This window comes from Oncorhynchus mykiss, chromosome 4, assembly GCF_013265735.2.
Source record: "Oncorhynchus mykiss isolate Arlee chromosome 4, USDA_OmykA_1.1, whole genome shotgun sequence".
Classification (NCBI taxonomy): domain Eukaryota; kingdom Metazoa; phylum Chordata; class Actinopteri; order Salmoniformes; family Salmonidae; genus Oncorhynchus; species Oncorhynchus mykiss.
Window position 1 is genome coordinate 20599636 of NC_048568.1, and position 22951 is coordinate 20622586.

Here is a 22951-nt window from a genome sequence, read left to right on the forward strand (position 1 = left end):
GTGTGTGGCCTACCCTTGCCAGGGACTCTGTCATAGAAACAAGCTGCATTCCTGAGCCAAAAGGAGTTTGTTTTTGCAGCCCCAGGGACTGGCTTTGAGGGTTGCAGACAGACAGAGAAGGGGAGGGGGGTGCAGACATCGACACCTACCACAGTGTCTCAGGATGTCTGGCATGTGTTTGTTTCTTAACTCATACCACCATGTGATCCCCATTGCATCATTCGCCCAGTAGATATGGAGGTTTGTGTGACGCCCGACTGCCTGCCACACTTTTTATTGACGAGCTCATGCTCTTTGGCACCAGACTGCCATAGCCCACGCTGCTGCGAGGTTCTCCGCTAGCAGCCAGCTTGCTACTACTACTATTGCTACTAACAAAACTGACAGAACAGCTGCCCTGCACAGCCCAGCACAGCCCAGAGAGAGAAACTCCAGCACTGTGCCTACAAGAGACTACAACTCTGTACTTATCAGGGAAGGAGACTAGAGAGGGAGAGACCAGACATCAGGAGCAGTGAGAACCAGAGAGCGAGGGCCCCTGGTGTGATCCAGCCCAGGGTTGGTGCTGTGCTGTTTGGTGCTCTACTCCCTAAGACTGCTGCCTCTAGCTCTTCTGTGAGGGGGAGAGACTGCTGCTTCTTGGTGTAGGGCTGTAGAGACAGAGGAGGAGAAGGCCTCCCAGGCATCCACAGACATGCCTGCTCCCAGAGTGAGCCGCTTCCAGCCGCAGCAGAAGATCAGTCGCGCTCAGATCATCCTCAGCAGTGAGTAGAGCTGCACTGGTAGGGTGGTGGGTGAAGGGGTTGCAGATTTGGTTGCGTATTGGTGCCATGAGGTGGGGTAGGGTGTTGTTGTATAGTGGGACAGCTGATGGGCGTAATGGGTAGGCCAGTGATGGAGGGTAAGGCTACCAAACCGCCGACAGCATGCTCTGGATCATTGCAGTAGTTAAAGAGTGCCTCCCTTATCAAGTAGTGCGAACACAAGTCTTTATGTAAATTGTATAACATTCATTTGTTATGCTCTATCTGAGGTGTCAGTGAAAACAAGGTTTTAGTTGCCTGTAGTGTAATTTACTCTAAATGCACTGATGGACACAGTTCTGCCAGAAGGAACATGAGTCCTCTTATGGTTGGTCACAGATCAGTTGCTCTTTCTCCTGATTGGCTAAGCTGTGTTCCATACATTGGTGCCCTGTAGCAACCAACAGTAAGCTTCTGGCAGAAGGAGAAAAGGCAAGGAGAGAGAGGGCAGCCTTGACCTCTGCTTCTGTGCATGGCTGATCTTTGAAATAAATAAAAAATCACATCAAATTTGTCACAGAGTTTCCAAGCTGCAAAGTCAGCGACGCACAGGCTCTGTCGAGTCCACACAACCAGAACAACCCTCCAGTACTGACAGAACAGATACAGATAGCCATCGTCCTGAATGCTAGAGTGAAATTCACACACCGTTTCAAAGACTGAATCAGCAGACTGACAAACGGTGCCTGGCTGCTCCATCTCATACTCATCTCTTCAGCACCGGTGTTCAGTTAGCTCCGTTCAGCTAACTTGGAGTGTTCAGTGCAAGCTGAGTGTTTTTGGTACACGGCGTGCCCTGTGGAAAGCTTTGTCTCTAAATGCATGGTTACTAATCAAATTGGGAATGTCCTAACAATGCAAAACAGTTGCATTTGGGGTTATCCCATGGGTGCTGGATCTTTGTGGCTGGGGTCTAGTGCTCTGTAGCGGCTGCTAGTTCCGAGGCTGGGGTCTAGTGCGCAGTAGGGGCTGTTAGTTCCGAGGCTGGGGTCTAGTGCTCTGTAGGGGCTGTTAGTTCCGAGGCTGGGGTCTAGTGCTCCGTAGGGGATGTTTGTTTTCGATGCTGGGGTCTAGTGCTCCGTACGGGCTGTTAGTTTCCAAGGCTGGAGTCAAGTGCTCCGTAGGGGCTGTTAGTTTCTGAGGCTGGGGTCTAGTGCTCTGTAGGGGTTTAGTTCCGAGGCTGGGGTCTAGTGCTCTGTAGGGGTTTAGTTCCGAGGCTGGGGTCTAGTGCTCCGTAGGGGCTTAGTTCCGAGGCTGGGGTCTAGTGCTCTGTAGGGGCTTAGTTCCGAGGCTGGGGTCTAGTGCTCCGTAGGGGCTTAGTTCCGAGGCGTTGGCAGAGCTCCATGATGACCTCATCCACAGGTGCCAGGTGGCCTGGCCTGGTCTGGGGCTCTATAGCCCTGGTTGCCTCCCCTAACGTTGTGGCTTAGCCAGAAATACAATGTTTACCTTCTCCTATGGAGGGAGGGGATATGCGCTGCGTCTGCTTATGGCCGTAGTGTTTCCAAGCAGAGCGGCTTTTATTAGGTAATGTTACGTCAGACCTGAGCTGAGGCATCCGGCCACCTGAGCTGGCCTGGTGTGGGGTGCTGCGTCTGTATCAGTGGCCCTCCCTGGGGTAATGCTGATATCCCTGTGAAGGACAGGGGGAAGGGGGAGTAGCGGGGAGAGGTCACTGTCCTACCGTCACCTAGACTCCCTGTCTCCCCCTCTGCCCCAGAATAAGACCCCACCTTGGAAAGGTGCAAGGGTTTGTGGGTAGTGTATATGGCCTGTCCCGTCATTACATTTGTCTACATGTCTGTACTGTGTGTCTGTCTTCCTATGGGAGACAGGAATGCTTGCACTGCAGTCATTAATATTCTATCACAGGCCGCCTGCCATCGCAGACAGCTAGACTCCTCTAAAGCTGTTTCTGTAACCGTAAAGGAAGATGTTCTGACATGCAGCACCTAGCATCATCCATCACAGCTGCTTAACCTGATTGGCAGCCCAAACTACATTGAAACTCTTATAGCCTAGGGATAGCGAACCTGGGGAGTCAGGAGGGCCAATCATCTGTACCCTGACGACTCTTCGTTTTTCTCCCAGCGCCCTCACACCATACATCTGTCAGCCTGTTAACAGTAGCAGCACTCCATTTCACAAATGGGGAAGCCATTATTTAGACACTGCATGTTTGTGAGTGTTAAGCTGCGAGACTCTCCTGACTCGTCTGGGGGGATTCATGTGCGGGTTGCACGCAGTGTTACAGCAGTAGTGTTGGGGTTGAAGTAATGAGACAGGCAGCCAGAAGGTGTTAATGTCACTCTGGGAAAGTGATGGAACACTTGGGGATGCATTAGGTTTCTGTTGTTGACACATATAAGTGGCTTACGGTATGGTGAGACGGAGAGAATCAGCTGATGTTTTGGTGGCGATTAAGACTTGTTTTGGTCCTCTTGCTGTTACTTAGATTATTGATTGGTGGAATTAGATTAGTTGGAAATGAGCAGGAGCTTCTCAGCACATGATACTATAATGACTTACTACTGGTCACTAGAGAAAATAACTAATGGTTCAACATGTATTTGCCACTCTGATACCGAAGCGCACTGAACAGTAAACACTATTAACAGCCCACATTTCTAGCAGTATATTTGACCAGAAAATGCATGTGGAGTGGAATGGTAATTGTTTGTTTTGCCAAGTCATGTGTAATTTCACTCTGAGTGCCTCCTGCCTTGGGCCTGTCAGCAGAATGTAGAGGTCTGTGGGTAATTAGACTGGGCCTGTGGTCTCTCAGGTCAGTTGGGAGCCGGCCTCCCGTCTCTCAACATGATTGATCAATAACCATTACCCGAGATGGCCTCCCAAAAAGTAATTTTGGCTCACCTAAAGTACATCAGTCATAATAATCTCCAACTTTTTCCTGGTCCTCTTCTTCAGCAGTATGTATGGGCTCTACCTGGTCCTCTTCATCAGCACTATGTATAGGGCTCTACCTGGTCCTCTTCATCAGCAGTATGTATAGGGCTCTACCTGGTCCTCTTATTCAGCAGTATGTATGACTCTACCTGGTCCTCTTCATCAGCACTATGTATAGGGCTCTACCTGGTCCTCTTCATCAGCAGTATGTATAGGGCTCTACCTGGTCCTCTTATTCAGCAGTATGTATGGGCTCTACCTGGTCCTCTTCATCAGCACTATGTATAGGGCTCTACCTGGTCCTCTTCATCAGCACTATGTATAGGGCTCTACCTGTCCTCTTCATCAGCACTATGTATAGGGCTCTACCTGTCCTCTTCATCAGCAGTATGACTGGATCACGTCTTCCTGACCCAGGAACAGTGAAGTAGGAATAGAGAGACACTACAGGGGCTGGAAGGGGCTGGAACACAACATGGCTGTTTCACAGAAAGAGGAAAACCTCAGAGACCACCCTCATCTCTTCCTCTCTTCCTTTCATCTCCTTTGTAGACCTGTGTGATGTAACAGGGAGGAAACCAACACATGTCGTTAATTAGAAAATAACACATTAGAAGAGAGCCCATCAGGCTGTTTGCACAATACCTTCACGGTCCGGTGGGGAAACGCACCAAGGCAGTATGATCAAAGGAAAGCTCTGGTTTCTTGTTTGTAGCTGTTTCTCTAGTATACATCTCTCTTCTTACTCTGTGTGCCACTTTCTGTGTCTCTGTTTCCATTTCTTTATGTCTTCCCTCTGGGTTTTTGACTTGGTTTGTTTCTAGAATTGATACACACACGGTGTGATGAGGTGAAGGGCGATGTGGGGATGGGGGGCAGTTCTCTGCTCTTCACCCATGAATAATTGATCAGGACCAGGAAGTGTGCCGTGCGGACCAACTGGAGCGTGGGACCACATCCTGTAAATACCTCCCTCCCTCCTCTCTCTCTCTCTCTCTCTCTCTCTCTCTCTCTCTCTCTCTCTCTACTCCCTTCCTCCTCTCCTCCCTGCCTGTCTGCTGTGTGTCTTATTGACCTGAGCATCCGCGTAGCCCTGGCTCCAGGCGTGGCGTACTGTTAGTAGCAGCTCGGGACGCTGTGTGTGTCCAGAAACATGGTGCTCTATCTGAGCTCCCAGGACTCTGCAGATGGGGTGGCTGCCAGCGGAGCCATGATGCCTGGGACTGAGTTTGGGACTGGATCTGGGGTTTTAGTTGGTACTGTGTCTATGGTTAAGACTAGGTCCAGGGCTGTGGTCGGAGCACGTAAAGACTGCCTGAATGATGGACTGTGGCAGTATATCTGCTGTCAGAAGAGGCCTGCAGTCTCCCTGCCATCATGTAGGTGTGATGATGCTCTCTCTGCTCCCTGGCTCAATGGGACTTCTACTGTTACACTGGCTTTTTGTGTTTGTGTGCATTTGTTTTGTGAGGTATAGCGATCTTACCATTTTGTTTCTCAGTCCAGTGACACATTCTCGGGCATTAATCAGAGAATCATGTATGGTCTGTATTTCAGTAACGGGGAAGTCTTGATTAAACCTGGTTTATTTAACTGTGGATGCACTGTTGTCGGTCTTTAGCCATAGAAAATGTTGTTAGGATGGATTGTAAAGCCATGCAGCAGAAGTATTTCAGTCCCAGTATGGGATCTAATGATGTGAGAGGATTGAAAAGAGGCGGAAAACTCGGTGCCTATCTTTACAGAGACTAAGTGCTGTTGGGTGCCGGCCAGCCGGGAGTGCTGGTCTTACCTGGCTCTGGATACCCTGAATACGGCTACAGAAGCGTTTGGGGTGGGGGGGGGTTACATAAAGGGGTAGGAAGGTGGTGAAGCCTGTTGGTTCCATTTTGTGGAGTGAGTTGTTGACTGTAGAGTACACACACACACACACACACACACACACACACAGAGACACACACCGTGGCTGTGTTGATGGAGGGTGCGGTCATCCTGGACGCATGGGCTGTGTCAACATATAAACAGAAGCAGGGCTGACTGTAATTCAGTAATGCTGTGGACAGAGGATGGAGCAAACCTCACCCACACCACCCTGCCTGATGCTATCTGCTCCAGATGGCTAGCTACTAACTTAATACTGCTTGATTTAGTGGTTGGAAAAGGAAACTGCTTTGTTATTAGGTTTGGGTGATTCGTTCCACAACATAAATCGAGACATTGTAGATGAGAGCTGGAGTTTCTTTACTGTTCAGTGCTGGTGTACAGGAAGAAAACACATTTCCCCATGTAGCTACTTATTGTTTCTCATTACATAACGTGATTATCTGAATGCATTGCTCCTAGTCCCATGTCCAAAATTAATTTAGCTCAATTTCTAACTCTCTGCGAGGGGAGTGGCCCTTTCACAACACTGTTACTGTCCAGACAGACACCCCATCTCAGGCCTGCTGCCGGTCATACTCTGGGGGACTGGTGTTGTTTACACTGGGATCTATGAGATACTACTTTATCATCGGCCAGGAGACCATTTCCGCTGTTTGGTGAGAGTGACCACAGCGCTGAGACTGTCCGTCACACATTTCATTTCCCCTCTCGTTATAACAGGCCTGGGATCCGTTTCTGACTATTTCCCTGCTCACACAAAGCACCACTGGCAGTCATTGTGATGCAGCCATCATTACCCAGACAACAGCCCTGTTATGGAGTGAGTGGTATCTCTCGCTGTCTTCCATCTGTCTTCCTCTCAAACCCATTGCCACTGTTTCCTGCTGTTTAGTGTAGGCGAAGAAAACAGACAGAAAATGTCAGCTCAGCTCAGCTCCATCACATAATTGTCTATACTCTGTACCTCCATACCTGGTAAACAGGGCCCCTCTGAGCTTCAAGGGCCCCCCCATCACCTGTTGAATGCTGCATTGATCCAGAGGCCCATGCCAAAGCGGCCAGGCCGGGTCTATGTGAGCCTTTTAAAGGATACGTTTTCTTTTTGTATGACCAAATCTCTATTTTTGATGTAAATAGCATGTTGTTGAAGGGTCCAGACACCTTTTTTGTGATTTCACTTGTTTTTAATCAACTTACCAAAAAACCACACCAATAAAGGCTCCAAAATACGGTGTAGTGATGCAGGTCTTTAGACGTTGTACACATGCAATTGTCATTTCGAACTTTATCCACAACACTATATTCCATTTTGTAGCAGTTCATAGGTGGCACATGCTTGTTCAGCAGATCGGCTTGTGGCTGAGGAGTGTACCTGGTGGTTGTGATGGACTGTCACTAGCAGGTCTGGTGTATGGACAGAAGGTAATATAGGAGTCACTGCTGCCAAACCGTTCCAGATCAAATCCGTATTCTTCTCTCAGATCTGGAGCCCTCCCTCTACTCCTCGTTGTCCTGCTCTCTGTCTGTCTGGAATAGCATATCAATGTATCACTGCTCGACACAGACACTAGTCAGCCAGAATACTGACAGCCTCTGACGATTCTTCTCTTTTGGGCAGATCCAAGCCCTCCAACTTCCGTCGATACACTCTTAGCCTGGCCACCCCCGTGGAGGCTTTTCACCTATCGAACGTAGGCTTCACTGAATCACTTAAAACCACTTTAGAATGTATACCTTTTGTCAACAGCAATATATATTTGGTCCCTGACATGTGGAGCTCTCTCACTGATTGATTGTGTGTGTTTGTGTTTTCTTTCGATGACCTTGTCTCTACAATCCCCAGATAATCAATGGTTTTGTCACTCCATGACCCTTTGGCAGCGGTCCAGTGCCGTCAGTGGATATGATTGCTGATTGGTTGGAGTCCCTTTGAGAGACGGCTGATGGACAGCTCTGGGAGTGGATCAGACATTAGGTCACAACCCAGCCGACCCGACAGTGAATTATGCTTGAAAGGATCGGTTTGGCCTGAAAAGGAGAAGGAAAGAGAGTTTAGGAGGAGGTAGTTGAAGTGCGGTTTGGGTTTGATCTATCCTGATTTTGAAAGAAATGCTGAGAAACGACTTGGTGGAATAGAAATCAGACTACATTGTCGTCAATGTTTAGGAGTTGAGATTTAAGTTAAAAGCGACGAGTCCAGAGGCCATTTTCTCAGAGCAGATGTGTGACCATCTCTGTGTTCTGTCTACAGGCCCCACGTTGCCAAGACAGAGCCCCCAGAGCCCCCAGGTTCAGAATGGACCTTCGCCAGAGGACCTGGAGATGCAGAGAAGGTAAGATCTAGGCCTACAACGCCAATGAACACAAGAACACTAAACACAACACTATTCCTCAGCCCAGTGACGTTACACACACTTCTGAGTAGAATTCCCTGTTTGAGTTCAGTGTTTCAATCAAATATGAGCCAATTGGACAGTTGCCCTGCTCGACAGCGCCTGCTTGCCTAAATATATTGATCCAAGTACTTTAGAGTGGATATGGACGGTCTATTGATCCCAAAGCATGTCATCTCTCCAGCCTCACCACTCCCTCAGTCCCCTCCCATATTAACCAGGCAGGCGGTGGAGACTTTGGTTGCCTGCAGGCGCTGGAGAGTCTGGTTGCCTACAGGCGCTGGAGAGTCTGGTTGCCTGCAGGCGCTGGAGAGTCTGGTTGCCTACAGGCGGTGGAGAGTCTGGTTGCCTGCAGGCGCTGGAGAGTCTGGTTGCCTGCAGGCGCTGGAGAGTCTGGTTGCCTGCAGGCGCTGGAGTGTCTGGTTGCCTACAGGCGGTGGAGAGTCTGGTTGCCTGCAGGCGGTGGAGAGTCTGGTTGCCTGCAGGCGGTGGAGAGTCTGGTTGCCTGCAGGCGGTGGAGAGTCTGGTTGCCTGCAGGCGCTGGAGAGTCTGGTTGCCTACAGGCGGTGGAGAGTCTGGTTGCCTGCAGGCGGTGGAGAGTCTGGTTGCCTGCAGGCGGTGGAGAGTCTGGTTGCCTGCAGGCGGTGGAGAGTCTGGTTGCCTGCAGGCGCTGGAGAGTCTGGTTGCCTGCAGGCGGTGGAGACTTTGGTTGCCTGCAGGCGCTGGAGAGTCTGGTTGCCTACAGGCTGTGGAGAGTCTGGTTGCCTGCAGGCGGTGGAGAGTCTGGTTGCCTGCAGGCGGTGGAGAGTCTGGTTGCCTGCAGGCGGTGGAGAGTCTGGTTGCCTGCAGGCGGTGGAGAGTCTGGTTGCCTACAGGCGGTGGAGAGTCTGGTTGCCTACAGGCGGTGGAGAGTCTGGTTGCCTGCAGGCGGTGGAGAGTCTGGTTGCCTGCAGGCGGTGGAGAGTCTGGTTGCCTACAGGCGGTGGAGAGTCTGGTTGCCTGCAGGCGGTGGAGAGTCTGGTTGCCTGCAGGCGCTGGAGAGTCTGGTTGCCTACAGGCGGTGGAGAGTCTGGTTGCCTGCAGGCGGTGGAGAGTCTGGTTGCCTGCAGGCGCTGGAGAGTCTGGTTGCCTGCAGGCGCTGGAGAGTCTGGTTGCCTGCAGGCGGTGGAGAGTCTGGTTGCCTGCAGGCGCTGGAGAGTCTGGTTGCCTGCAGGCGGTGGAGAGTCTGGTTGCCTGCAGGCGCTGGAGAGTCTGGTTGCCTGCAGTGTTCTCTAACATTTGTATTAAATGTTTTACCTTTTATTTAACTAGTCAAGTCAGTTAAGAACAAATTCATATTTACATTGACGGCCTAACCCGAATGACGGCCAAACCCGGAAGACGCTGCGCCAATTGTGCGCCGCCCTACGGGACTACCAATCACGGCCGGTTTTGATACAGACTGGATTCAAACCAGGGTGTCTGTAGTGACACCTATAGCACTGAAATTCAGTGTCTTAGACTGCTGCGCCACTCGGGAGCCCAACATTCTTGTACCGGGAGAGGCTGATGGTTGCCAGTTTGTGTTCAGGCACAGCGGCAGACACCCCTGGAGTAGAGCAAAGCAGGGCTGGGTGGGAGGATGATGGGGGGGGCTGTGACTAGCAGGCTGTAGCAAACAGGCACCACATCAGCATGTCCGGTGGAATCACAAAACACTTATCCCCTGCTGAGTACAATGGTAAACTTACAGCACAAGGTTAGGAGCTGGCTTAATTCTCACACACACACACACACACACACACACACACACAGACAGACACACACACACACACACACACACACAGACACACACACACACAGACACACACACACACACACACACACACACACACACACAGACACACACACAGACACACACACACACACACACACACACAGACAGACACACACACACAGACACACACACACACACAGACACACACACACACACAGACACACACACACACACACACAAAGAGAGAGAGCGAGGATCTGAAATGGACTGATACTCAGAGGCCTTCTTAATGAAAAGCTATTCTACAGCGAGCTCCTATCACTCTCAGGAGACCTCGGCTAAGGCTTTCTCTCCACTTCTAAAAACCCACTGCTCTAAATCCTCTGAGCCTCCCTCCTGCTACACGCATGCACACTCAATAATGCGTGGCATGAGATCTCTTCCGTATTCATATTCAGCTTTCACAGAAGGTTAAGTGTGTTGTGTTTTCTCGTGGTTAATGCAGTCCGTTCTGCTTTGCGGGTCTTAGAGGGGATATTGTACCTGTAATTGTTTTTCCTTCTCCTTAAACTGCCAGACTCCTATTCCCCCGTAGGTAATAGTAATGAGTGTATGCTGCTAACTCTGTATTTCTCTGTGTGGAGAAGAGACCCCCTATTCGTCAGTGGGGGCAGTGCAGTGTAGCATTGTAGCAGCAGTATTAATCTGAGCCAGCTGCTCTCTCACCTGATCACAGAAACCTGTAACATGTTATTTAATTAGATACAACCTAATTTCACAGGCCCACACAGGGACTGCCTCCTGTCCTGTCCCTGTGTACACAAAGACGTGGCATCGTGACAATATAACCACCCGGATTGAAGGTGACTGAAGTCAACTCCCTTTCCTCCCATTACCATATCCTGCGTCACAGCAGTTCAGTAGTGAGTGTTGGGAGGTTGGATTGGCCCTGGCCTTCTCTCCTTGTTCTCCAGCCGGTTACAGAGAAATATGCTGTGGATTTAGATATTCTGTCTGACTGACAGGTAGTATAGGGGGAGAGTGTGTGTGATGGTTGTAGTGTCAGCGGCTGGTGGTGGTCAAGGTGCTGTACTGTGTTATGAATGATGAACAGAGTTCTGAATCCTGGTATGGCAGCAGGCAGCAGTATATATCGTCTGCATCTCAGACTGTAAAGGAACTGCAGTGATTTGAAGTTAAGACGGAGAGACAAGGTTCTCATTATGGGAACTGGTTCTGTGTGAGTCAGGGACGTTTCAATCCCAGACACCCTGCCCATGGGATTTTTCATTTAACAGCTTTACAGTCGAAAGATAAATCATACATGACATTTTTTTGTTAATAGGCCTAGATTTGGTTTCTTTAGTAGCCACTAGTTGTTATGGACAATTAACCGTGAGGATTGTTCAGTGAGTAAGAAAGAATTTGAAGATTCTGTGTGTTTGTGTACGTCTGTTTGCGTGCGTGTGTCAGTCCGGTCGTTGTGTATCTGGCCTTTTTGGTCTCTTTGTGGTCCCTTCCTGTCCCCTAATGAAACCTGCCACCATCATCCAATCATTTATAACTCTGCCAACACATACACTTTGAATGAAATGAATCATCTTGTTTCAGCAGACTCACTGAGACACCAAGGCCTGCTGTAAGGCCACTTGATCATTTAGTTGGCCACAGTTTATTGGTAGCGACTGCCTTGGGAATGTGTCGTCGTATCGTATGTTTGTAAAATCTCTCATCATTCATACCCATCCAGGTTCGACTCAGATGCAGTTACATAGAGTATATCGCATCTCTGGTTCATATCCTGTACTTTAGCCGTTTTTAATGGCCTTGTTCTTAGTGTTACACAGGTGTGCGTGGTTGTGCGTGGGTATGCGCGAGTTTGTACTGGAGAACAAATTCATGAAGTGACTTGTTTATGTTGGAGCCTCGTAAAGTCGACCCGGCCCGCTCTCTGCCATCTGAAAGTCGTGAACTTGTTTCCTGACACGGATTTGATATTAACCCTGTCATTAACAAGCTGGATTATTGCTCCATGCTAACATGCGGTGCACACACACAGGGAGGGGGGTTTGAGAGGTGGGTGGCCTGGTCCTAATAGGCTTGCTGAGTGATTACCTTGTCTAAAATACTTACAGTACACATTCAGACATATGCCTCAGGGGGAAAACCTTTTCACTGTATTCTCCCGGTAAAGAATGTCCCTGGACCGTTTCATATGTTCTGAATGTTCCCTGGCTGGTGTATGACATCATACAGAGACAATCCTGACATAGCAATGTGTCGGTCTGGGCCATAGCACCCTACTCTAGTGTTAGAGGAAGCATTCCTTTACTGTGAGTAGTAGGACAACTCCTTGTAAGGATATCTGACCCAATCTTTGTTTCTCTTCCAGAAACACAAAAGGCCTGAATGTGTTCAAAGGAGTTCTTTTAGTGTGTGTAATGGATCTGGCCCTGAGCCTCCCCCTCATTCTGACTCTTCTGTTCTGGTCCGGCCCTCATCTATATTTAGCTGTTGCAGTCAATGTAACTGGCCTGGGTGCTTAATGCCTGATGTCATCCCTGTGACGCAAACTCACTACAATCCTGCCCGACCAACCCTGGGGAGATGGAGTGGAGAGGGTTGATTATAGGCTACACCCGCGCAGGCTCACACACTCATCCGTACTCTCTCAAAAACACGCACATGCAGAAACACCTCCACACCAGGATGCAAGCACGCACTGGTGAACATACACACACACACACACTTTCATTGAGAGGTCAGTTTACTATCAGGAGCCTACCAACCCCGACCCTGAAAGTGCTTTATTTTTACTAACAATTTTGTTGGTCTATAATTCTGCCTTAGATTTAGCCTGAAGGCCAGGCATGCTTAACCAGGAGCTCACACTCTAATCTTTAGTGATAGGTGTATTTTAAAGGTCACTGTTGTTTTCTTTCCTTTTATAAATAACCCCAATGATTAAATGACTGTCTGTTCATAGTAGCTTTCCAATACACCCATCCATCATCGAGCCTTGTCGTGGAATAGCCTAACACCACCAGGGTTAAGAACTGTTCTGTGGTCAGTGCTGGTGACCCTTCAGTAATGCAGAGGTCCAGTTTGTTTTTGGTCCAGAGCTGATCTCTGCTCTGTGTGCCTCTGCTCTGTCTACAGTTAAAACTAGTACTGTCTGCAACACTACACCTGGCTGCTTCCTTTCTGCTTGGAATATCTTAATAAAATACTGATTGCCAAGGGAACATATGTCAAATTAAAAGGAGGAAAGGGGTGAGAGAGGGATAGCGAGCAAAAGGCCCAGCTGTTGACTCGTAGCTCCAGCTGGACAGACTAGTGGCGTGGACTCAGCCAAACAGCTCTCTCACTACTCAGCTATGGCCTCAGGGCAGCACATGGTATCCCAGGGATCAGTGTGTGTGATTGAGTGTACAACACATTAGGAACACTTTCCTAATACTAAGCTACACTCTCTTTTGCCCTCAGAACAGCCTCAATTCGTCGGGGCATGGACTCTACAAGGTGTCGAAAGGGTTCCACAGGGATGCTGGCCCATGTTGACTCCAATGCTTCGCACAGTTGTGTCAAGTTGGCTGGATGTCCTTTGGATGGTGGACCATTCTTGGGAAAACTGTTGAGCTTGAAAAACCCAGCAGCGTTGCAGTTCTTGACTCACTCAAACCGGGGCGCCTGGCACCTACCCTGTTCAAAGGCACTTAAATCTTGTCTTTCCCATTCACCCTCTGAATGGCACACGTGCACAATCCATGTCTCAATTGTCTCAAGGCTTAAAAATCCTTCTTTAACCCGTCTCCTCCCCTTCAGCTACACTGATTGAAGTGGATTTAACAGGTGACATCAATAAGGGATCATAGCTTTTCAGCTGGATTCACCTGGTCAGTCTGTGTCATGGAAAGAGCAGGCGTTCCTAATGTTTTGTACACAGTGTATGTGTGTGAGGGGAAAGAGCAATAATGTTGAAACCCCATTGACATTACGTCCCACAATGACACACAATTCTTGAAAGGCCACATGAAATCAGCCCTGCTTGTTTGTATATCCATCTCTTAAATCCATTCTGTGCTCTGTCGTGCATTGCTACGTCTACTCTGACTATTTCTGTCTTTTTTTTTTCTTCCACCACACACAATAAATAAATATTCAGATTTCTCTCCTTGGTCAGAATGTTGCTGGTTGTGGTTTCCAGAGGATTACAAAGATGTGGATTTTGTTTTTCTACTTACCCCCCAATCCTCAATCCCAGTCCGTCTGAAGACGCCACAGACACCACAGCCATGGGAAGACTGTTAGGCGCCTCTTTAAACGTACCGGGGATTCCCAGTATTAACCTACCGATAGATGGAAAAAGACATGAGCTGGAATAATGGGGCATATAAATAACTGGTGTGAAGCGATAGCAGGTTGGCTGTAGCGCTGCAAGTGCTGAGACCAAAGGCTGATCTCCTTCATACTGATGCAGGGAGATTGAGGAGCTTTTCTTTGCTGCTTGACATTGAGATCACACGGTAATAGTGGTGGAGGGACAGCTTCAAACACCTGCAGCTGTGCCAGCACAAAACATCAGTAACACCTTCCTAATATTGAGTTTGCTCCCTTTTGCCCTCAGCACAGCCTCAATTCGTCAGGGCAGGGACTCTACAAGGTGTCAAACGTTCCACAGGGATGCTGGCCCATGTTGACTCCAATGCTTCCCACAGTTGTTTCAAGTTGGGTGTCCTTTGGGTGGTGGACCATTCTTGATACACACAGAAAACTGTTGAGTGTGAAAAACCCAGTAGCGTTGCAGTTGTTGACACACTCAAACCGGTGTGCTTGGCACCTACTACTATACGCTGTTCAAAGGCACTTACTGTGCATTCGGAAAGTATTCAGACCCCTTGACTTTTTCCATAATTTACAGCCTTATTCTAAAATGTATTAAATTGTTGTTTCCCGGCATCAATCTACACACAATACCCCATAATGACAAAACAAAACCTGTTTGTTTTTTATTTAGACCCTTTACTCAGTACTTTTGGCAGCAACCTACAGCCTTGAGTGTTCTTGGGTATGACGCTACAAGCTTGGCACACCTGTATTTGGGGAGTTTCTCCCATTCTTCTCTGCAGATCCTGTCAAGCTCTGTCAGGTTGGATGGGGAGCGTCACTGCACAGCTATTTCCAGGTCTCTCCAGAGATATTTGATCAGGTTCAAGTCTGGTCTCTGGCTGGGCTACTCAAGGACATTCAGAGACTTGTCCCGAAGCCACTCCTGAGTTGTCTTGGCTGTGTGCTTAGGGTCGTTGTCCTGTTGGAAGGTGAACCTTTGCCACAGTCGGAGGTCCTGAGCACTCTGGAGCAGGTTTTCATCAAGGATCTCTCTGTACTTTGCTCCGTTCATCTTTCCCTCGATCCTGACTAGTCTCCCAATCCCTGCTACTGAAAAACATCCCCACAGCATGATGCTGCCACCACCATGCTTCACCATAGGGATGGTGCCAGGTTTCCTCCAGATGTGATGCTTGGCATTAAGGCCAAATAATTCAAACTTGGTTTCATAAGACCAGAGAATCTTGTTTCTCATGGTCTGAGAGTCCTTTGGGTGCCTTTTGGCAAACTCCAAGTGGGCTGCCTTTTACCGAGAAGTGGCTTCAGTCTGGCCACTCTACCATAAAGGCTTGATTGGTGGAGTGCTGCTGAGATGGTTGTCCTTCTGTAAGGTTCCCACATCTCCACAGAGGAACTCTGGAGCTCTGTCAGAGTGACTATCGGGTTCTTGGTCACCTCCCTGACCAAGGCCCTTCTCCCTCGATTGCTCAGTTTGGCCAGGTGGCCAGCTCTAGGAAGAGTCTTGGTGGTTCCAAACTTCTTCCATTTATGAAGGATGGAAGCCACTGTGTTTTGGGGGACCTTCAATGCTGCAGACATTTGTATGGTACCCTTACCCAGATCTCTGCCTCGACACAATCCTGTCTCGTGGGACCTTATATAGACAGGGGTGTGCCAATCCAAATCATGTCCAAATAATTGAATTTACTACATGTGGACTCCAATCAAGTTGTAGAAACATCTCAATGGAAACAGGATGCACCTGAGCTTAATTTCACGTCTCATAACAAAGGGTCTGAAATCATATTCAAATAAGGTATTTGTCTAAAGCTGTTTTCGCTTTGTCATTATGGGTTATTGTGTGTAGATTGATGAGGGGAATTTTAAAATATAGATATTTTTAGAATAAGGCTGGAACGTAACAAAATGTAAAAGTCAAGGGGTCTGAATACTTTCCGAATGCACTGTAAATATTTTCTCCTGCCCATTCACCCTATGAATGTCACACACACACAATCCATGTCTCAATTGTCTCCAAGCTTAAAACTCCCACTTTAATCTGTCTCCTCCCCTTCATCATCACTGATTTAAAGTGGATATAACAAGTGACATCAATAAGGAATCATAGCTTTCACCTGGATTCACCTGGTCAATCCATGTTTCTAATGTTTTGTACACAGTGTACAGTGGGGCAAAAAACGTATTTAGTCAGCCACCAATTGTGCAAGTTCTCCCACTTAAAAATATGAGAGAGGCCTGCAATTTTCATCATAGGTACACTTCAACTATGACAGACAAAATGAGAAAACAAATCCTGAAAATCACATTGTAGGATTTTTAATGAATTTATTTGCAAATTATGGTGGAAAATAAGTATTTGGTCAATAATAAAAGTTTATCTCAATACTTTGTTATATAAATCAAATCAAATCAAATCAAATTTTATTTTATTTGTCACATACACATGGTTAGCAGATGTTAATGCGAGTGTAGCGAAATGCTTGTGCTTCTAGTTCCAACAATGCAGTAATAACAAGTAATCTAACTAACAATTCCAAAACTACTGTCTTGTACACAGTGTAAGGGGATAAAGAATATGTACATAAGGATATATGAATGAGTGATGGTACAGAGCAGCATAGGCAAGATACAGTAGATGGTATCGAGTACAGTATGTACAAATGAGATGAGTATGTAAACAAAGTGGCATAGTATAAAGTGGCTAGTGGTACATGTATTACATAAGGATACCGTTGATGATATAGAGTACAGTATATACGTATGCATATGAGATGAATAATGTAGGGTAAGTAACATTTATATAAGGTAGCATTGTTTAAAGTGGCTAGTGATATATTTACATCATTTCCCATCAATTCCCATTATTAAAGTTGCTGGAGTTGAGTCAGTGTCAGTGTGTTGGCAGCAGCCACTCAGTGTTAGTGGTGGCTGTTTAACAGTCTGATGGCCTTGAGATAGAAGCTGTTTTTCAGTCTCTCGGTCCCAGCTTTGATGCACCTGTACTGACCTCGCCTTCTGGATGATAGCGGGGTGAACAGGCAGTGGCTCGGGTGGTTGATGTCCTTGATGATCTTTATGGCCTTCCTGTGACATCGGGTGGTGTAGGTGTCCTGGAGGGCAGGTAGTTTGCCCCCGGTGATGCGTTGTGCGGACCTCACTACCCTCTGGAGAGCCTTACGGTTGAGGGCGGTGCAGTTGCCATACCAGGTGGTGATACAGCCCGCCAGGATGCTCTCGATTGTGCATCTGTAGAAGTTTGTGAGTGCTTTTGGTGACAAGCCGAATTTCTTCAGCCTCCTGAGGTTGAAGAGGCGCTGCTGCGCCTTCTTCACGATGCTGTCTGTGTGAGTGGACCAATTCAGTTTGTCTGTGATGTGTATGCCGAGGAACTTAAAACTTGCTACCCTCTCCACTACTGTTCCATCGATGTGGATAGGGGGGTGTTCCCTCTGCTGTTTCCTGAAGTCCACAATCATCTCCTTAGTTTTGTTGACGTTGAGTGTGAGGTTATTTTCCTGACACCACACTCCGAGGGCCCTCACCTCCTCCCTGTAGGCCGTCTCGTCGTTGTTGGTAATCAAGCCTACCACTGTTGTGTCGTCCGCAAACTTGATGATTGAGTTGGAGGCGTGCGTGGCCACGCAGTCGTGGGTGAACAGGGAGTACAGGAGAGGGCTCAGAACGCACCCTTGTGGGGCCCCAGTGTTGAGGATCAGCGGGGAGGAGATGTTGTTGCCTACCCTCACCACCTGGGGGCGGCCCGTCAGGAAGTCCAGTACCCAGTTGCACAGGGCGGGGTCGAGACCCAGGGTCTCGAGCTTGATGACGAGCTTGGAGGGTACTATGGTGTTGAATGCCGAGCTGTAGTCGATGAACAGCATTCTCACATAGGTATTCCTCTTGTCCAGATGGGTTAGGGCAGTGTGCAGTTGGCAATGACAGAGGTCAAACGTTTTCTGTAAGTCTTCACAAGGTTTTCACACACTGTTGCTGGTATTTTGGCCCATTCCTCCATGCAGATTTCTTCTAGAGCAGTGATGTTTTGGGGCTGTTGCTGGGCAACACGGACTTTCAACTCCCTCCAAAGATTTTCTATGGGGTTGAGATCTGGAAACTGGCTAGGCCACTCCAGGACCTTGAAATGCTTCTTACGAAGCCACTCCTTCGTTGCCCGGGCGGTGTGTTTGGGATCATTGTCATGCTGAAAGACCCAGCCACGTTTCATCTTCAATGCTCTTGCTGATGGAAGGAGGTTTTTACTCAAAATCTCACGATATATGGCCCCATTCATACTTTCCTTTACACGGATCAGTCGTCCTGGTCCCTTTGCAGAAACAGCCCCAAGCATGATGTTTCCACCCCCATGCTTAACAGTAGGTATGGTGTTCTTTGGATGCAACTCAGCATTCTTTGTCCTCCAAACACGACGAGTTGAGTTTTTACCAAGAAGTTATATTTTGGTTTCATCTGACCATATGACATTCTCCCAATCTTCTTCTGGATCATCCAAATGCTCTCTAGCAAACTTCAGATGGGCCTGGACATGTACTGGCTTAAGCAGGGGGACACGTTTGGCACTGCAGGATTTGAGTCCCTGGCGGCGTAGTGTGTTACTGATGGTAGGCTTTGTTACTTTGGTCCCAGCTCTCTGCAGGTCATTCACTAGGTCCCCCCGTGTGGTTCTGGGATTGTTGCTCACCGTTCCCTAGATCGAGGGAGATTATCATTGGTCTTGTATGTCTTCCATTTCCTAATAATTGCTCCCACAGTTGATTTCTTCAAACCAAGCTGCTTACCTATTGCAGATCCAGTCTTCCCAGCCTGGTGCAGGTCTACAATTGTGTTTCTGGTGTCCTTTGACAGCTCTTTGGTCTTGGCCATAGTGGAGTTTGGCGTGTGCCTGTTTGAGGTTGTGGACAGGTGTCTTTTATACTGATAACAAGTTCAAACAGGTGCCATTAATACAGGTAACGAGTGGAGGACAGAGGAGCCTCTTAAAGAAGAAGTTACAGGTCTGTGAGAGCCAGAAATCTTGCTTGTTTGTAGGTGACCAAATACTTATTTTCCACCATAATTTGCAAATAAATTAATAAAAAATCCTACAATGTGTTTTCTGGATTTTTTTTCCTCATTTTGTCTGTCATAGTTGAAGTGTACCTATGATGAAAATTACAGGCCTCTCTCATATTTTTAAGTGGGAAAACTTGCACAATTGGTGCTGACTAAATAATTTTTTGCCCCACTGTATGTATTTGTGTTGTGTTAGTGTCCAACACACACAGGGCTGCTGTTGGACAAAAACAAATTCCCCTCCTTGACTAGTGTTCTGATCTGGTCTCCTGCACTTGGCTAGGGGGACACGTGGTAGTGACTGTGAGCTGTAGATTTGGACTGAGTCCTTTACAGAGTAGCTCCATATGGACTAACTGGGCATCAGTCCACACAGACAAAACTGTTCAGGCCTCTGAGCCAATGAGGAAAGCTGCTCTGACTGACTGGACTGTGGGCTTTCCAGGCTTTGTGATTCTGCAGCTATGCTTTCCTTGGCTGTAGGAATAAAGGATAGCAGCATCACACTGTTGCTACACCCAAAAGCTTGGACTGTTTGCAATTTGTTCTCATACCACTCCAAAGACGCTTACTCGTCAATGCAGAATTTTCTCTGTTTGTGAAAAGGATGTTCTGTAACTGTAAACCATGTTGCCTAACATCTGCTCTTGCCCCAACCTTGGTTCTAATTTGGTCTTCATTTCTATTCTGCCCTCGTCCTGAGGCATTCATACTGTCAAGTCCCCCCCCTCCCCTGCACAGTTCTGACTGGTTTCCTACTGTCTAAATAAGTCATTTGTCAAACACATTCTTGATTCTTTTTTTCTTGTAAAATAGAGCCCAAGCTTCTTTTTTTTTCTTTTTTTGTCAATAGTAGTAAGTTGTTGGAAAACGTTCGGATTCAGGCCGTGTTCCGCCTACACACCCTTAGCAACCGTTCCCCAGGCAACGCATGTCGGGAACTGAGACGCCAGTAAATGGATCAGCAAGGTTTTTTACATCTTTGAAGCCTTCATTCCCTTAAGTGGGAGAGAGGCAAAGTCCGAGACAAATCCAGCCTTTTTCCACTGGGCTCGTTGTGTATGTTGGTCTCCTGTGAGAAAGTGAGGGAAATTCTGTGTTTGTGTGTTGACATGCGGTGAGGCAACCTTTGATCATTTCTCATCTGGTTCCATTCTTCTATTCAATAGGACCTGCAGGGAGCTGCCTTCTCTCTCAGCAAGACTGAGATGCATTGTTAATTCTCCATTTTGGCCCACTATGATAATACATTGTATTGTTAATTCTCCATTTTGGCCCACTATGATAATACATTGTATGGTTCAACAGTCTGAGAGATATAGTTGTCATATCCCAAAAAGCTTCTATATTGGAATGAACTTGGTCGTTCAGCTAATGGGTACATTATACACTAGTACTCAAACTGACATCCCTGTTTTCTTAATGATCCCTCATCTGAGAAGGCGGATGACCTTACTGCTTCAGAATATCCATGTTTAACTCAAAGAGAACATTGCTCCAACATGACGTCCCTCCCTTGAAAGTTACACTGGATGTAAACTAATCGCTGTTCCCTTGGGCGGACTGCCTGCCATTCGCCGTCTCAGCTTTTCCGTCTTAACTCCCCTCCCCTCCATCTCCCTCTCTCCTTCCCTCTCTCCCCTCCATCTCCCCCTCTCCTTCCCTCTCTCCCCGCCATCTCCCCCTCTCCTTCCCTCTCTCCCCTCCATTTCCCCCTCTCCTTCCATCTCCCTCTCTCCCCTCCATCCCCCCCTCTCCTTCCCTCTCTCCCCTCCATTTCCCCCTCTCCTTCCCTCTCTCCCCTCCATTTCCCCCTCTCCTTCCCTCTCTCCCCTCCATTTCCCCCTCTCCTTCCCTCTCTCCCCTCCATCTCCCTCACTCCCCTCCATCTCCCCCTCTCCTTCCCTCTCTCCCCTCCATCTCCCCCTCTCCTTCCCTCTCTCCCCTCCATTTCCCCCTCTCCTTCCATCTCTCCCCTCCATCTCCCCCTCTCCTTCCCTCTCTCCCCTCCATCTCCCTCTCTCCCCTCCATCTCCCTCTCTCCCCTCCATCTCCCCCTCTCCTTCCCTCTCTCCCCTCCATCTCCCCTCTCCTTCCCTCTCTCCCCTCCATCTCCCCCTCTCCTTCCCTCTCTCCCCTCCATCTCCCCCTCTCCTTCCCTCTCTCCCTCCATCTCCCCCTCTCTTCCCTCTCTCCCCTCCATCTCCCCCTCTCCTTCCCTCTCTCCCCTCCATCTCCCCCTCTCTCCCTCTCCTTCCCTCTCTCCCCTCTCCTTCCCTCTCTCCCCTCTATCTCCCCCTCTCCTTCCCTATCTCCCCTCAATTTCCCTCTCTCCCCTCAATTTCCCCCTCTCCTTCCCTCTCTCCCCTCCATTTCCCCCTTTCCTTCCCTCTCTCCCCTCCATTTCCCCCTCTCCTTCCCTCTCTCCCCTCCATCCCCCTCTCTCCCCTCCATCTCCCCCTCTCCTCCCCTCTCTCCCCTCAATTTCCCTCTCTCCTTCCCTCTCTCCCCTCAATTTCCCCCTCTCCTTCCCTCTCTCCCCTCAATTTCCCCCTCTCCTTCCCTCTCTCCCCTCCATTTCCCCCTCTCCTTCCCTCTCTCCCCTCCATCTCCCCCTCTCCTTCCCTCTCTCCCCTCAATTTCCCCTCTCCTTCCCTCTCTCCCCTCAATTTCCCCCTCTCCTTCCCTCTCTCCCCTCCATTTCCCCCTCTCCTTCCCTCTCTCTCCTCCATTTCCCCCTCTCCTTCCCTCTCTCTCCTCCATTTCCCCCTCTCCTTCCCTCTCTCCCCTCCATCTCCCCCTCTCCTACCCTCTCTCCCCTCCATATATCCCCCTCTCCTTCCCTCCTCTCCCCTCCATCTCCCCCTCTCCTTCCCTCTCTCCCCTCCATTTCCCTCTCTCCCCTCCATCTCCCCCTCTCCTTCCCTCTCTCCCCTCCATTTCCCCCCCATTTCCCTCTCTCCCCTCCATCTCCCCCTCTCCTTCCCTCTCTCCCCTCCATTTCCCCCTCTCCTTCCCTCTCTCCCCTCCATCTCCCCCTCTCCTTCCCTCCATCTCCCCTCCATCTCCCCCTCTCCTTCCCTCTCTCCCCTCCATTTCCCTCTCTCCCCTCCATCTCCCCCTCTCCTTCCCTCTCTCCCCTCCATTTCCCCCCCATTTCCCTCTCTCCCCTCCATCTCCCCCTCTCCTTCCCTCTCCCCCCTCCATTTCCCCCTCTCCTTCCCTCTCTCCCCTCCATCTCCCCCTCTCCTTCCCTCTCTCCCCTCCATCTCCCCTCTCCTTCCCTCTCTCCCCTCCATCTCCCCCTCTCCTTCCCTCCATCTCCCCTCCATTTCCCTCTCTCCCCTCCATTTCCCCCTCTCCTTCCCTCTCTCCCCTCCATCTCCCCCTCTCCTTCCCTCTCTCCCCTCCATCTCCCCCTCTCCTTCCCTCTCTTCCCTCCATTTCCCCCTCTCCTTCCCTCTCTCCCCTCCATTTCCCCCTCTCCTTCCCTCTCTCCCCTCCATTTCCCCCTCTCCTTCCCTCTCTCCCCTCCATCTCCCCCTCTCCTTCCCTCTCTCCCCTCCATTTCCCCCTCTCCTTCCCTCTCTCCCCTCCATCTCCCCCTCTCCTTCCCTCTCTCCCCTCCATCTCCCCCTCTCCTTCCCTCTCTCCACCCATTCTCTCCTGACAGACAGGGTGAGACCTGGTGCCTATTTTATTTGATTTAAGCTATATTTCAAATGTTGACAATTATTCCCACACAGGGAGATACTGTACAGTTGAACAGTAATTCATCCGAGGTTATT

The 22951-nt window shown here is 49.0% G+C and overlaps 1 protein-coding gene across 8 annotated transcripts in view; it reads left to right on the forward strand.

Moving 5' to 3' along the window:
* Positions 1 to 22951, forward strand: part of LOC110521055 (protein enabled homolog) — a 158391-nt gene that overhangs the window by 106138 nt on the left and 29302 nt on the right. For 7 of the 8 annotated variants that reach the window (XM_036975862.1, XM_036975860.1, XM_036975861.1 and 4 more), the window contains exon 4: positions 7846 to 7927. In XM_036975862.1, the coding sequence (XP_036831757.1) occupies positions 7846 to 7927 (82 nt within the window). Of the gene's footprint in view, positions 1 to 311; positions 765 to 7845; positions 7928 to 22951 lie in introns of those variants that run through there. The other variant, XM_036975863.1, reaches the window with a different exon arrangement.